General features: G+C 36.5%; 1 protein-coding gene and 1 long non-coding RNA gene across 4 annotated transcripts in view; one reads left to right on the top strand and one right to left on the bottom strand.

Annotated features, from left to right (window-relative positions):
* RPAP2 (RNA polymerase II associated protein 2) overlaps positions 1-16,524 on the top strand; it is a 78,465-nt gene that overhangs the window by 31,182 nt on the left and 30,759 nt on the right. For all 3 annotated transcript variants that reach the window (XM_035018034.1, XM_035018035.1, XM_035018033.1), the window contains 2 exons: positions 1,047-1,127; positions 11,916-11,984. In XM_035018034.1, the coding sequence (XP_034873925.1) occupies positions 1,047-1,127; positions 11,916-11,984 (150 nt within the window). The remainder of the gene's footprint in view (positions 1-1,046; positions 1,128-11,915; positions 11,985-16,524) is intronic.
* Positions 15,865-16,524, bottom strand: part of LOC118019143 — a 69,880-nt gene continuing 69,220 nt past the window's right edge. The window contains exon 6 of the long non-coding RNA XR_004681583.1: positions 15,865-16,385. This is a non-coding gene — a long non-coding RNA (uncharacterized LOC118019143). The remainder of the gene's footprint in view (positions 16,386-16,524) is intronic.

Below are 16,524 nucleotides of genomic sequence, written 5' to 3'. Positions count from 1 at the left end.
GGGAATAGATATATGGGGTTATTGTTATTCTCTCTGTTTTGAAATATATCTGAAACTTTATAATAAGTTTTAAAAAAAGTAATGCATGCTTATTATAGAAGATTTAGGCAGCACAAAATGGTTTAAAGAAGGAAGTGAAGATCACCTGTAATCCCACTGAATAGTAACTATTAATATTTTGATGTTTATCCCTGACACATACATAATATATATGGTGTGTGTATATTCATTCCCTTTGGTTCTCCCTGTTATAGTATAAACTTGGGAGGAATGAAATATATTTGAAATATGCTGTCTATCATATATAATGTCATACTAAGTTTTTATAAAAATGGCACAATACTACATATGCGTTTTTCACTTAACACTTAAACTGTATCTTTCCACATTAAAAATTTATAGATTCACATTATCATTTTAAAGGTTTTATTATATTCCACAGTATGTTTATATCATAATTTATTTAACAAATGACCTATTGGTGGACATTTGTTTCCATTTTTCACTACTAAAAATGGTTTTTGCAATAAGCATCTTTTTTGTTTATCTGATTATTTCTTTAGGATAAATTTTTTTCATGGTAAAACTGTTGGGTCAAAGAATATCCACATTTAAAATGTTAACATATATTGTCAGATTGCTCTCTTTTAGAAATGTATCAGTTTCTACTCCCACCATAAGGATTTCATAAGGAGAAATAGATCACACTCCTAAATTGGACCATTTGGGGGGTCCAGTTCCTCTAGCCTTGTGTTCTTTCCGTTTAGTCTAATATTTTAAAGTAAAGGTAAGAAAAACAAGTACAAGAATATAGATAGCAGCCAAAATAATATTTTTCAGTGCCTCACACTGTAGCATAGACTACAAAGTGGAGTGCATGGTTATGAAATGTATCCTTATGAGTTCCCACCAGTCAGAAACTAGCTTACCTGCCTCTACCTAAGTGCCATTATTACCTATGGAATATCCAGACTTAGACAAGATTCAAAGAGTATGTCTATATAATTAAATTATATTTTGAAAGAAGTCTAATTTTTTATTTTCAGAGTGCCTGGACTTGTGGGGCCTCTTCAGATCACATTAGGAGATATTTATGCACAACTGAAAAATCTCATCCGAACTTTCAGGTTGGTGTTAATAATGAAATTTTCCATCTCAGTTATTTTGACTTCCTGTGATTGCCTTGCAGAATCCATAGAAAGACTGTGTTACCTAATGATCTATCATAGCCACTAACACAGGAAATGAATGGGTAAACCCTGGCATGCTGCCATGGCCAACTGCTCCATCCTAGGAAATCCTGAGGGGGCTGGACTAATCAAAAGCATAGCTCCTGGCTGGATTTGCCCACACTGTTGTTGAACAAACTTGGATAAACTTGTCCCAAGAGAAGCCAATAACTCAAGAGACAGGAGTTTGGAAAAGAGAAAGGGAAAGATTTATTTTGGATGCCAGCAGCCAGGAGAGGTGGCAGGTCTTAATAACCAGTCTCTCCACCCGCAAGACGGACACCTAGAGTTTTATAAGGAGAGGTTTAGGAGGGTCCGTGCAAGAGAGCAGGCAGGGAGCACATGATCATGGGTCAGGGTCAGTATGTGGTCAGCCCATGATCGTGGGCAGGGAAGGACACATGTGGGATGTAGTCTTCTAGGCATTCCTTTGCTATCAGGACATTTCTGGTCAGGCAGTTTGGATGTTCTGGGGTATTGCAAAACAGCTTCATCAATGCCTCAAAGTACAATAAGAAATAAGCACATGGGTTTTAATTAAAACAGGAGTTATGTTAAGCAGTCTTGTCTAGTTCTGATTTTAACTGTTGGGGCTTTCTAACAAAGACATGAAAAAAGTGACTTACCTTCAGTGTCTTAGATCTAAGAATAGTGTTCTCTTGTCTCCTCCACTAATCATCTTTTTTTTTTTTTTTAAGATTTTATTTATTTATTTGAGAGAGAGAATGAGATAGAGCATGAGAGGGGGGAAGGTCAGAGGGAGAAGCAGACTCCCTGCCGAGCAGGGAGCCCGATGTGGGACTCGATCCCGGGACTCCAGGATCATGACCTGAGCCGAAGGCAGTCACTTAACTGACTGAGCCACCCAGGCGCCCCAATCATCTTTTATTAAATGCAGCATCTTCTTTGCTCAAACGTTGATATAGTTAGTTTTGGATTGTTTATTGCCTAAAATTAAGAAGGAAAATGATGTCTCAGACACAAAGGTGATTAGCCAGTAACATATTGAATCTTAGTGAATTAGTAGATACAGATCAGACGACCAGCACTGTGCTGCTACACCTGATGGGCAGTGCAAAAGAAGCATTATGCCTACCCTCAAGGAAGAACTCTCCTGTTAGAAAATAATTTGAACACAGTGAACAGTACACAACAGTGGGTAATTTAATACTGAATTGTGTGGAATGGATTTGAAGTGATAAGAAGTATAAAGAAAGGAAGAAGAGAGAATATCAATTGTGAAACAGAGCAGTTGGGATTTTTCTAAAATTGTCAAGGTGAAAATATTCATCTGGGCTAAGACTGTGTTCTGTACCAAGAAGCATAAGGATAGGCCTCTAAATACTGTATCGGTAGAGGTGCACCAAACACACATTTTGGCCAAATGCAAGTGACCAAATATTAAAATCATTACTTGCCTGTGGCTAAAACTAGATAGCACCAACATTGAACAAACTTCTAAATTGGAAGAATCATTTCATCCAATAAATAATCAGTATGGTTTATTGTTATCTACTGTAGTAATAATGTTTTAAAAGTTTAAAATTAGAGTACAAAAATAATTTCTTGACATTGTTAGCTGTTAGATTTCTCTTGTAGTCACTGTACTATATATCAGTAATACCAAATAGCCATTCACTTTCAACTAACACATTTAAAAACATCACTAACTTTTTTGTATGCCACAAAGTGATTCAGGAAACGGTTTTTCAATAAGGTATGTACTAGAGGGATCTAGGATTCATAGTTTAGGCAAATCTCAAAAAACTTCATCCTCTGAAAAGGATCATTTGTACCACTTTATGTTTAAATATTTGGCCTTTGTAGATTCAAGACTATAGGCGTTGTTTTAAGACATTCTTGTGGAGTCTTTTGTTGTGAAGTTTGACTAAACAGAATGTGTTAGGGGTTCCTCAATTTACTCTTAACAGTTTTGTCTTGGGCGCCTGGGTGGCTCAGTCGTTAAGCGTCTGCCTTCAGCTCAGGTCATGATCCCAGGGTCCTGGGATCGAGTCCCACATCGGGCTCCCTGCTTGGCGGGAAGCCTGCTTCTCCCTCTCCCACTCCCCCTGCTTGTGTTCCTGCTCTCGCTATGTCTCTGTCAAAAAAATAAATAAAATCTTTAAAAAAAAAACAAAAAAACAGTTTTGTCTTAACATTTTTATTATTTTGATTAGAGATTGTATTGAGATTATTGCATATCTATTTACATAATTTAGATATTTTTTCAACTCATGATATTTTGAAGTGGTATTGTGTTAAATTCATCATCACAAGATTCTAAGAATTCCCCAATAGGCCATTTTCTTGAAGATTTATAACTTAAATGGCACTAAATAAGTAAAATTTAAATGTAGCTCTTAAAGAACAAAAATTCAGGGGCACTGAGGTGGCTCAGTCATTAGGCATCTGCCTTCGGCTCAGGTCATGATCCCAGGGGCCTGGGATGGAGCCCCGCATCTGGCTCCTGCTCAGCAGGAAGCCTGCTTCTCCCTCTCCCACTCCCCCTGCTTGTGTTCCCTCTCTCACTCTCTCTGTCAAATAAATAAAATCTTTAAAATCTTTAAAAAAAAAAAATTCAATCAAGTCAGTTTTTAAAGATCTAATTGACTTTACTTAGTGGTTAATGAATTAGCATTTCATCTAACAAATGGAAGGATGCTCAGAGGGGTTGTACAAAATAGAAGGCATTTGTAGGCAGAAATGGGGCAGGACAAGGAAGTTATTAGAAAAAATAAAAGAAAGGATTGTTTCAGGCAAGGTCACCTTCCCTTAAAGGGAAAGGCAGGGGGTCTTATCATACAGATTACCTCTTTAGTGGTAATCAGGAAATTCCAGACTGATGGGTTTAAAACTCCAGATGAAACTACAGTTAGGTTAGGTGTAAAGTCTTGGTGGGTCTTAGCATAAGGGACTCCATTTTGGGGCCTGTTGTTCCTTTTTAACAGCAGTTATTTTCTTTAATGTTGTGAATCCTAATATATAATAGAGTTCTGTAAAGATCGAATTATGATAAAATCTAATCTCTATTATTCTGTCCTAACATTATTTGAATTTATATAAACATTTTTTCCAAGATACAACATTCTCAAGAAAGTAATCTATTTAATGTATTTACCATTTGTATTAACTGTTGATCTATTTTGCTAAATAATTAAAAATTTTTACTAATTGTTTTATACATAAAATTAATGGTTTTCACAGGCATCATTGATTACTGCAGCATTTTATTTTTCTGACTGACAAAAACATATAAGGACACTTTTACTTCATCTAGAATGTTTAGACTTTAAAGTGAATGTTCAGGTAATAACAGTATATCTGAATGACATGATTGTTCTAATTACTGAGGTTGTTACCCTTATTAGATAACATGGAAACAATGCAACTACAAGATCATTAATCACACACAAATATAAGAAACCTTGATGTTAATTATTTTTTAAATCTTTACTCTTTAGTACCTGCAGGTCAGAGTCTATAGCTTTAATAAAAATTGCTTAAATTGGCTTTGCTGCTGCTTTTTAGGAAAATGTCGGTTACTTAGAGTACAGAATTACCTCTGGTAAAATAACTCATGGGGTCTTCAGATTCTAGTAGGACAACTTGAGCAGGTATGTGACTATTTGTGGGCTAGGGCTTTCTACACGAAGTCTCTAAAAAAAAAATGCCATATTGATGACAGGGACTAGTGTTGAGAGATCTTTTCAGTAGATCCTGGCAATGGAAAAGAGTTGACATAAATAACCATATCCTTCCCTTTGAAATGATAATCAATAATAGGAACTTGTAAAACAGTGATTCTCAAACCAGTTGTGCATCAGAATTACCTGGGGAGCTTTTAACAACTACAGATGCCTGGCTCTACCCCTAGGGATTGAGTTTCATTTGGTTAGGGTTGGGCCCAGACATCAGTATTCTTTAAAAGCCCCCCAGGTGATTCTAATGTGCAGCCAGAGTTGAGAGCCTATTAGAACTTACACATAAAGCAGCTTTTTCAGCTCTTTGAAGAATCTTTCCCCTGTGAATAGAGCTGTCCTTTCCACTGAATTGCATCACAGTCATTTATCCAGAATGTTACTTTGATTTACCTGCCATAGTGGTTCCATCAGAAGTTGCTTGGTAAAGATTCACTGTTATCAGTCTTGGGTCAAGATATTTTTCTAAATCTGATTTGAATTAAAATTCTATTTTGACACAAAAAGATCTTGTTGTGTTTTGCCCAGTGCCTGCAGCAGTGGTATAGAGCAGGCACTGAATACGTTTTTTGCTGGATGAGTAAATGAATTCATGAAATCTTAAATTTGGGTCAACTTTGGGAGATTTGAGTATAGTAGAGAAGGAATTTCTTTAAAAAAAGAAAAAGAAAAGGAATTTATTTTTAATTGTTTTTGCCATGTTTTACATGCTTATGTTTTGACCTTTTTTGGTCATGGGCTAGATTCTGTTTGAGTTGCTCCAGACAAAGCAGTGAACAAAACAGACAAAAATCCCTTCTCTCATGGAACTATTCTAATAGAAAGGATATGTAAATATTTAAGAACAGTATATGTATTATCATTATCTGGTGATATGCCCTTTTCCCTTTCTCATTTCATTCTCTTCCCTTTTTCCCCAGAAGCAGGGAAAGGGGTTGGTACTGAGGAGGGGAAGGTAGTTGTGATTTTTTATCTGTGACAGACTGGTCAGGGAAGACCTCACGGAGAAGATACCATTTATAGAAAGATCTAAAAGTTGGTGAGGGAGCAAGCCATCTTGTTGTCTGTGAAAATATATTAGGTACTGCAGGCCTGGTATATTCATAAAATATTAAGGATGCTAGTGAGGCTGGAGAAATGAGCAGAGGAAAAGGTACAAAAAGATATGGTCAGAGAAGTACAGGGCAGGGAGTGGGTGTGGTATAGATTATATAGGCCTTATAGCTATGGTCATTCTTTCACTTTTACTCCAAGTGTGATGTGAGATGAAGAGCAATTGGTTGATTCTGAACAGAGGAATGATACGATCTCACATACATTTTTAACAACATCACTCTGTTGATTTGAGAATTACAATAGATGGGCAGAGGCAGGAAGACCATTTAGGATGCTGTCTTGGTAATCTAGGCAAGAAATGAAGTGGACCAAGGTGAAAGCAGTAGAGGTAATAAGTAATCAAATTCTCTTTTGAAGATAGTTCCATCAGGATTTAATGACTGTTTGGACATGGGACATGAAGAGAGCCAAGGTTAACCACAAGATTTTTGGCCTAAGTAACTGGATTCTGGAAGGATTGCATAGCCATTTACTGAGATGGACCTATCCGCAGGAGGATCTGGTTTTGGGGGAAGATGAGGAACTCAATTTTGGCTGTACTAAGTTTTGAGATGCCTGTTACATATTCAAGTGGAAATGTCGAGGAGACCATTAGATACAGAAGTCTGGAATTCAAGGAAAGGGTCCAGGCTAGAGATCATAAATATGAGAGCTATCAGCACATAGTTATCTAATATTTAAAGCTATGAGATTGGAGTTATCTAATATTTAAAGCTATGAGCACCAAGGGAATGAGCATATAGAGAGGAAATGAGAGAACCAAGGGTAGAGGCCATGGAGTTAACCCAAATCAGAAGGTTTGAGAAAAAGTGCCAGTGAGAGGGAGGGAAATCAAGCAGGTGGAAGGCAGGTAAAGAAAGTGCCCCTTGAGACACTTTCAACAATCTTGAGTTGTCTCAAATATTGCTAATCGATTAAGATGAGGACTGAGAAATGTCCGTTGAATTTGGCAACATGGATGTCTTTTGTACATTTTGTCCTCACAAGAACTCTACGAGGTAGGCAGTACTGTTGTTCCTGTTTTATTGAATTTTTAAAAAGTTTTACAGCTGTTGAATGTGTCCCAAGTACGGCCAAGTGACAGATCTGAGTATCGAACCCATATGTCTGTCACAATTTTTAACCACTGTAGTGTACTTTATATCATCTGGACTTTTTAGAATTTTGTAAAACATTTTTAACTATGGGAAAAATTCAGATTAATGTAATAAAGATATACATGTTCTCTACTCAGAATTAATAGATATTTTGCAATATTTGATCCAGATGTATTTTTTAAATTAAAATATTAAAGTTTAAGTCACTCATTTAGAAAAAAATTGAATGCCTACCTTGTCTGGGTGTTTGGAATAAATAGGTGAAGAGAAAGGACTTAAGATGGCAGAGTACTAGAGGACCCTATGCTTGCCTCATCCCTTGAACACAGTTAGATAAAGATCAGATCATTCTGAACACCCAAGAAATTGATCTGAAATAAATAGGTGAAGAACGTATAGATTCCTGCCACAAGCCAAAAAAACAAACAAACAGATAATAAACAATAACTATATGTTAGAAGGTGATAGTAGATGGGTGCCTGGGTGGCACAGTCAGTTGAGTGTCAACTCTTGGTCTCAGCTCAGGTCTGATCTCAGCGTTGTGGGATGGAGCCCCACATTGGGCTCCAGCCGCGCATTGGTCTCTGCACTCAGCCTGGAGTCTGCTTGTGTTTCTCTCTCCCTCTCTCCCTCCCCTCCCACGCTCTTTCTGAAATAAATAAAATAAATCTTAAAAAAAAAAAAAGTGATAACTGGAATAGAAGAAAGAAAAATATATAGCTGGATAAGGGAGTCAGGAATCTGGGGCTGGGAAGTGGAAAGAAGTTTCACTTTTTTTTTTTTTAAAGATTTACTTGAGAGAGAGAAGTGGTGCATGTGTGAACAGAGGGAAAGAGAGAATCTCCAGCAGACTTCCCACTGAGCATAGAGCCCCATACAGGGCTCGATCTCACCACCCTAAGGTCATGACCTGAGCCAAAATCAAGAATTGGACGCTTAACCGATTAAGCCACCCAGGCGCCCCTAGAAGTTTCACTTTTTAATATGGTGGTCCAGATAGGCCTTATTGTGAAGGTGACAAGAAAACTTACCAGGGGAAGATAGTTACAGGCAATGGAATAGCCAAAGCAAAGGCCCTGACATGAATTCCCCTTTGTTCTCTTTCCCAGTCCATTCTCCTTTCCTCGCCCAGAAGCAGCTGATACTGTGAATTTGATACGTATCTTTCTAGTCTTTGTTTTTATACTTCTCCTCATGTGTATCCATAAATAATACTGAGTATTGTCTGTTCTTGAGTTATATAAATAATGTGATACCATACTTGCTGTCTTTCATTCAAATTATGATGAGCAAAATATGTAAGTCTAGTTCGTTCATCATTTTGACCTGTTTAGTATTCTGTAAAAATGCCACAACTTATGATTTTTTTCCTATTACAAGCACATTAACTATCCTTATACATATTTCCTTAAACATAAGTGAGAGTTTGTTTAGGGCTTATATCTAGAAGTGAAATAATTGAGCTATTCATATGCATTTCAGCTTTATTAGATACTGCCAAATTGTTTGATTGCTCACATCAACAAGTGTGTTAAAAATACTGTTTCTTCATATTCCCACCAGCCTTTAGTATTATCAGTATTTTATTTTTGCCAGTGTGGTGGAGTGAATTATTGCTTTTATATTAGTTTTCTAGATTACTAGTGAAATTAAACTCTTGTTCAAATGTTTACTGACAATTCAACTTTCTTTCTCTGTAAATTGCCTGCTTATATCCTTTGTCTATTTGTTTATTGGCTGGGTTTTTTTTAAGACTATATATTTTTTTTAAGATTTTTTTAAAATTTATTTTTATTTATTTGACACAGAGAGCACAAGCAGGGGGAGCAGCAGGCAGGCAGAGGGAGAGGGAGAAGCAGGCTCTCTGCTGAGCAAGGAGCCCGGTGCAGGGCTCGATCCCAGGACCCTGGGATCATGACCTGAGCCGAAGGCAGCCGCTTAACGACTGAGCCACCCAGGCACCCCAAGACTATATTTTAAGAGCAGTTTTAAATTCATAGCAAAATTGAGAAAAAGGTACAGAGATTCCCTATAATACTCCTTGCCCCCACATATGCATAGCCTCCCCCATTAGCAGCCTCCCAACCGGACTTACACATTTGCTGCAGTTGATGAACCTACATTGACAACATCATTGTCACCCAGAGTCCACAGTTTACATTAGAGTTCACTCTTGGTATTATATAATCTGTGGGCTTGGATGAGTGTATGACATGTACCTATCATTATAGTATCATACAGTATTTTCACTGTCCTAAAGCACCTCTGTGCTCCACCTATTTGTCTACTCCCCTGCCACCACCCCCGTTCCACAACCCCTGGCAACTGCTGATCTTTTTACTATCTCCATGGTTTTACCTTTTCCCAAATGTCATATAGGTGGAATTATACAGTATGTACCCTTTTCAGACTGTCTTCTTTCACTTAAGTAATATGCATATAAAGTACCTCCATTGGGACGCCTGGGTGGCTCAATTGGTTAAACATCTGCCTTCAGCTCAGGTCATGATCCCAGGGTCCTGGGATCAAGTCCTGCATCAGGCTCCTTGCTGAGCAGGGAGCCTGCTTTTCCCTCTGCCTGCCGTTCCTCCTGCTTGTGCACACTCTCTCTCTGACAAATAAATAAAAATCTTTAAAAAAAAATAAATAGCGACGCCTGGGTGGCTCAGTCAGTTAAGTGGCCACCGTCGGCTCAGGTCATGATCCCAGGATCCTGGGATTGAGTCCCGCATCAGGCTCCTTGCTATGCAGGGAGCCTACTTCTCCCTCTGCCTCTGCCACTCCCCCTGCTTATGCTTATTCTCTGTCTCTCTCTCCCTCTCTCTCTGACAAATAAATAAATAAAATTTAATAAATAAATAAGAACTTCCACATCTTTTGGCAGTTTGATAGCACAAAGCTTTGGGGCTGAATAATGATCCATTATCTGGAATTACCACAGCTTATTTTTTCATTCACCTACTGAAGGACGTTTTAGATGCTTCCACGTTTTGGAAGTTGTAAATAGAGCTGCTATAAACATCTGTGCGCAGGTTTTTTAGTCATAAGTTGTTGACTCCTTTGGATAAATACCAAGGAACATGATTGCTGATCAGATGGTGGAATATGTTTAGTTTTGTAAGAAAGCACCAAACTCTTCCAAAGTTGCTATACCATTTTGTATTCCCATCAGCAGTGAATGAGAGTTCCTGTTGCTCCACATCCTTGCTACAGAGCCAAACATTTGACCATGTGATGATGATGTCAGTGTAGGTTTATCAGTTGTAGCAAATGTATGACTCTTGTGGATGGATTTTGATTCAGCATTTGATTTTGTCAATGTTCGGGATTTTGGCCATTGTGATTGGTGTATAGTAGTATCTCATTTTCATTTTAAATTGCAGTTCGGTTATGAGATACGATGTGGAATATCTTTTCATCTGCCTATTTGTCATTTGCTTATCTTTGATGAGATGTCTATTAAGGTGTTTGGCCCATTTTTTCATTGGGCTATTTGTTTTCCTCTTGTTAAATTTTAAGTGCTCTTTGTCTGTTTTGGGTAGTGGTCCTTTATCAGATATCATTGGCTGTCTTTTTTTTCTTACTGATTTATATCATTTTTTTTATTTAGAGCAGTTTTTCCAAATGGTTTCTGAGAAACTAAGTTGACTACAATGTATTTTGTTGTCATCAACTGCTAAGTGATAGAATTAATTTCTGATATTTTAAAGCTTTTTTTTTATTTAAATTCAGTTAATTAACATATAATGTATTATTGGTTTAGAAGCAGAGGTCAGTGATTCCTCAGTCTTATATAATACCCAGTGCTCATTATATCACATGCCCTTCTCAATGTCCATCACCCAGTTACCCCATCCCTCCCACCCCCTCCCCTCCAGCAATCCTCAGTTTGTTTCCTGTGATTAAGAGTCTCTTATGATTTGTCTCTCTGATTTTGTCGTTTTATTTTTTCCTCCCTTCTTCTATGATCCTCTGTGTTGTTTCTTAAATTCCACATATGAGTGAGATCATATAATTGTCTTTCTCTGGTTGACTTATTTCGCTTAGCATAATGCGCTCTAGTTCCCTCCACGTCATTGCAAATGGCAAAATTTCATTTTTTGATGGCTGAGTAGTAGTCCATTTTATATATATATACCACATCTTCTTTATCCATTCATCTGTCAGGGGACATCTGGGCTCTTTCCATAGTTTGGCTATTGTGGACATTGCTGCTATAAACATTGGGGTGCAGGTGCCCCTTCGGATTATAAAACTCTTTTTGTTAAAGACCTAGTCTTACAATTTGTCAACTTTTATTTCTGTAAATTATGGATTATGACATCCCTTCAGTGCCTGCTGCCAACCTACCACAAGGTAGGAAGGTGCAAAAGATGAATTAAAATCAGAAATTCCTTATTAGCTTGTTAGTTTTAATGAAAAATTTGATTGGGGGAAAATACAGAAGATATGGTTACAGGGAACTGTGTGTGTGTATTTTGATAAACCATGCAATTTAGTTGCCCATATTGTTCCTATATTCCCATCCTGTCTAACAGTAATATTGTTATAAATATATAGAAGTGGGGCTGGAACATGTTCTTTTGTGATGGTCATTATCAGGTACTGAAGATCAAGCCACAGTATTATTCTGCTGACTCCTATCAAACAAAAAAAGAATAGAAAATAGTGCTTTTTGACACAAGATGTCATAAATCTGATTTTATCTAAAAATAGATGGTTTATGTATTTAAATGTAACAATCCTTTGGTAAACTTTATCTTCCCATCTTACAGATTAACAAATAGAAATATTATACACAAACCTGCAGAGTGGACCTTAATTGCTGTGGTGTTGCTGTCATTGTAAGTACTCCTTCAGATTTTAATTCTAAATACTAAATAGAATTTTGACTGGGGAAAAACCAAGTTATTCATTGATTTTATAAGCATCTTTGGAAAATGTACCTTTATTTTGTGCCTTAGTTTCCTTTCCTAGAAATAACTCTCATGTAAAGTGATATGCCGGTGTTTTGTCAAGCTTTAATTATTCTCTGTCTTTTTTGCTGTCTTTTCTTCTGAGGGCCTTTTTCTTCACAAATATTATTTGTTATCTTTTGAAAGAGGAAAACATCTCCATGTGGAATATATATGGAATAGTCCTTTAATTTCATTTTTAACAGTGCATTTTTATTAACATTGAATGGGTCTCATTATTTTACAACTGTAGTTTTACCAACATATTTAATGCTATTTCATTTTTTTTCAACATATTTTAGCATTCATAGCTTTAGGACTGTTTTAATTTCCAAACTAATATACATCTTTAAAATCAAACAGATATAAAGGAACTAAAGTAGATACTTACTACACAAGCATATATAAAACATTTAATACTCATTCACCTTTTAAGAAATCGCTAGTGGTTTCCAAAGCTGTCTTTCAGTAGGGTTAAAACCATCTAGTAAGTGTAGTGTTTTTCAGCTTGGATTGCAAGTCTTCTTTTGAGGACCATTCATTACTGCATTAGTGTTGCTACTTGCTGCTTGTTAGGTCATTGAAGCCCATAGGACACTGAATACTTACTGGACACTCACAGGTCAAGAAGTGTTCCGAGCCAACCTCATAGCATCTCCAGCCCTGCTTTCTCTTTCTTTGATATTTCTTCAGTCTGACATGTTACTCTGGCTTCACTGTCCCAAGGAAGGCTGTCCTGGGAGGCATTAGCATAGGCTTCAGTGAGCCGGCATCTGTGTCACCCAGCCAGATACAACTCACATGATTCATTAAACCAGAACACAGAAAATAACTTTACTTGAATGCCCTGATATAAATTTTTTATCACCCATAAGAACAAATCTTTTGTCATTTCTACTATTCAGTGTTCCAGTTGAATTGGTTATTTGTGAAACAGATCTTACTAATTTTTTAGAAAGTTCTTTCCATTTTATGAAATTTGTAAATATTTTGGTCACTAGCAAAAAAAAATATATCAGTATCTCTGCTCACCCACCATATCCTATGCCTGCCAATAAACCCTCATAGATAACTGTTTAACTGTACTTCTGCAATTCATTATACTAAAGAGGAAGTAACTTTTTTGGTTGACAAGTCACAGGCCTGCGCCAAGCAGTAATCTCAGAATCTTGCTTTCTAAGCCAGTAACTGGAAGTATTATCTTAATGAGCAGCTGCTTACTGAGGACACATGTTAGGTCCTACTTTTTTTTGTATCAAACTCTGGGCACATCTTCTCCAAAATGTATAGCAAGGGACAAAAAAAGTATAGAAAATGAAATAATAAAGACTGCCATTAAAATTTCAAATAATTATGCCACACAAAAATAAGCTTCTAGTGTTTGATTTTAATAAAGGCCCCCATGTGGCACAAAATATTGTAAGCTTTGCTAATCCTTTTAGGCACTATCTGACTTCCCTAACTTTGGATATAGTTTAGGGAACCTCTTATTTCAGGGGTCAGTGACCCATAAAAATAGTAACTTAATTGAAGTTAAGAAACAAACTGCACACATCTTATTTGTATTGCATGTTGCACGTTACATGGTCAGTCTTGAGGTAGCAGTAAACACTGACTAGTTCCTTTTGTCATTCACCTTGAATCCTTTTCTTTCATTATATATTGACCCCTAGCTAGATCTGTCCATCTTTCTCCTGGTCCTTGGTCCTTTTGATACCTGCACAACTAAAATACTGTACAGTTAGGGCTCTTCTGGCTTCTTTTAAAATCATTGGTCATTGTAGACACCAAGTCAGCTGACACTTTCTTGGTTTTTGCCTTTGAAACATTATTTTCTCATAATTCTAACTTTTGCCATTAGCCCTCCTTGCAGGTTATTCCTGATCCCTTCCATTCTGTATTTGTACCTTCTATATATTCACTAGCTGAATCCCCTTATTCTTTGGTCATCAGCTTCTAAGACTTTGTCTCCTGTCCCAGTATCATTTTATTTATTTCCTCTTTTCTCAGAAAGTCCCCTTTAGCTTTTCATATTTCTTCCCCCAAAGAATCTCTGGCTCAACTTATAAGCCCCTTCTTTCTCAGCCTTGTCCTTTTATTATCCTTTTACAGTAAATATTACTTTATGAGATGGGGATAAAATTAAAATACTTCGTGAAATACTAATCCCATTGAATTCTCTAAAGTATAATTATACTTTATATTTGCACTCCTCTTTCTGCCCACTTCGAGTTCACAATTACTTTTTGGGAAAGGCATTTTGTCATTGGGGGAAGAAAAAGCAGGCTTGAGGGCAAGCATTGGCTAAAGAATCTTAAACACGGTGAAAAATGTGGAGACTTTAGACACCCAAAGAGACATGCACATAAAAGGAGAAAGGAAGTAACATACTCACATGTATTTGTGGAGCAATAACTGCACTACTCAGCCTTTTAATTTATTGCCACTAAGATTGAACATAGGCTAAATGGGATTATCTGTTTTTTTTAATAATTATTCTATGATTTGGAAAACCTTTGCATCTACTCTCAAATTTCCAGTGGAATTTTTTTAGCCATTACTTGCAGATGTTTCTGGAATTCATGTTAAAAGTGAACTTCTTATAAATCTTTATAGCTAGGAAAAAGATTCTGAACAGCAGTGATAAGTCACTGAAGATGAGTATAATAAGATAATATGTTCAGTATTATATATAACAATAGTACTATTCTTTGTATATGAACATTGCAAGGTTTTGTTATTAGCACTTGTTTAATGTATGAAAGCTGTATCAAAATTCGTCTTGAGAACTACTTAGAAAATATACATTTTATTAGCATTTTTGCTGTACTGGCTCCAGTCTAACACTTGTTGGAGGGGAAGAAAATCAGTATTTTGAGGAAAACACAGTAGTCCAGAAGAATGAAAGAGGGCTGATTCTTGAACTTTCACATCTGTACTCTTAATAGTAAATAAGGTGTTTCTGTAGCAAATCATCTTTTCCTCGTAACTTCCCTTGCAGTTTCACAGATGTATTAACATTAGAAAAATTTAAACCACAATGTGTAATCTGTCATTGTATACTGATGGGAATTTTATACCCATATAATCTCAGGAAGGAATTGATCAAATCAAATTATACACTTCATCTTTGCACACCCCATGAAATACACTTATATGTAAAAATACATCATGATCTATTCCCATTTCATTTAGATTTCTCCATATGACTTGAACAGCCAATATGACTGCAACGTTTATGGATATTTATACTTTGTACTCACACCTTAAATAGCTGTCAAGAGCACACAGAAAAAGACCTTTTAAATCAGAGCTTAAACAGTATACATTTATTTATCAGTGAAGGAATTAATTTCCCTTTAGTCCCTTCATGTTTATTTAATAAATGTTAAAATTAGCAAAGATTCTGAAGTACTCCTTACATAGAACATCTATAATACTGATAATTGACCCAGTGTTGTTTTGTTTTGTTTTAAAGATTTTATTTATTTATTTGAGAGAGAAAACAAGCAGAGGGAGGGGTAGAGGGAGAGGGAGAAGCAGACTCCCCACTGATCAGGGAACCCGACACAGGGCTCAGTCCCAGGACCCCAAGATTATGACCTGAGCTGAAGACAGACTGTTTAACCAACTGAGCCACCCAGGTGCCCCTTTTTTGTTTTTTAATAACTCATTAGAAATGCAGTAAAGTAACCTGGTAATTGGTGTTACTGTTTAAGCACTTGCTTATAGTAATTTTTTAGCTTAGTTGAACTTTATCAGACTTTACTCTTACATACTATATGTTGAAATAATACAGAGTTGAATCTGATTTTCCCACAAAGTAATGCTCTAATACTAGGCTCTTTCCATAGTCTTGATGCATTATTTTTTATATATATATGTATATAAATATAGAGACAGTCTGCTATAAATATTTTAGTGCCTGTATACTCTATTGTGTAAGGCTAGTTAATGTATTTATATAATTTTGATGTGTTTATATACCAAATTAGCAAGCATAATAATTAAAGTACATTTTGTGATGCCTCCTTATAATGTATCATATTTGTTTTTATATTCCTCATAATTCTCATCCTACTCCTAGTACAGGAAAAACAGAAACTGTAGAATCAATTTTCATCACAGTCTCGGTACTCGGTATAGTTTCTTTGAGAATATTTTGACTGGTATTCTGAGAAGATTTTATAGCCATAGGACACCCCCGTCAGCTTGATCCCTTTTCTCCTTTTCCTCTTCCCTTTGTTCTTAGTCTTCCCAGTCTTCTTTGAGCTCTCATTATACGTCAGCCTGTAACACAAGAGGGAACTATGTTGACTGAAAGCTGAGAAATCTAGAGAAAGGTCCAGACTAGCAGCCAAAGAGAAACCATATGGAGGGCTATGGAGAATTAGATTAACTGGCCTAATTTACTTTATGCACAGCCTGC

Source organism: Mirounga leonina, unplaced genomic scaffold, assembly GCF_011800145.1.
Source record: "Mirounga leonina isolate KUSES-001 unplaced genomic scaffold, KU_Mleo_1.0 Mir_173, whole genome shotgun sequence".
NCBI lineage: Eukaryota > Metazoa > Chordata > Mammalia > Carnivora > Phocidae > Mirounga > Mirounga leonina.
Note: the sequence above shows the minus strand (reverse complement) of the source record. Positions and strands in the feature narration are given on the sequence as shown.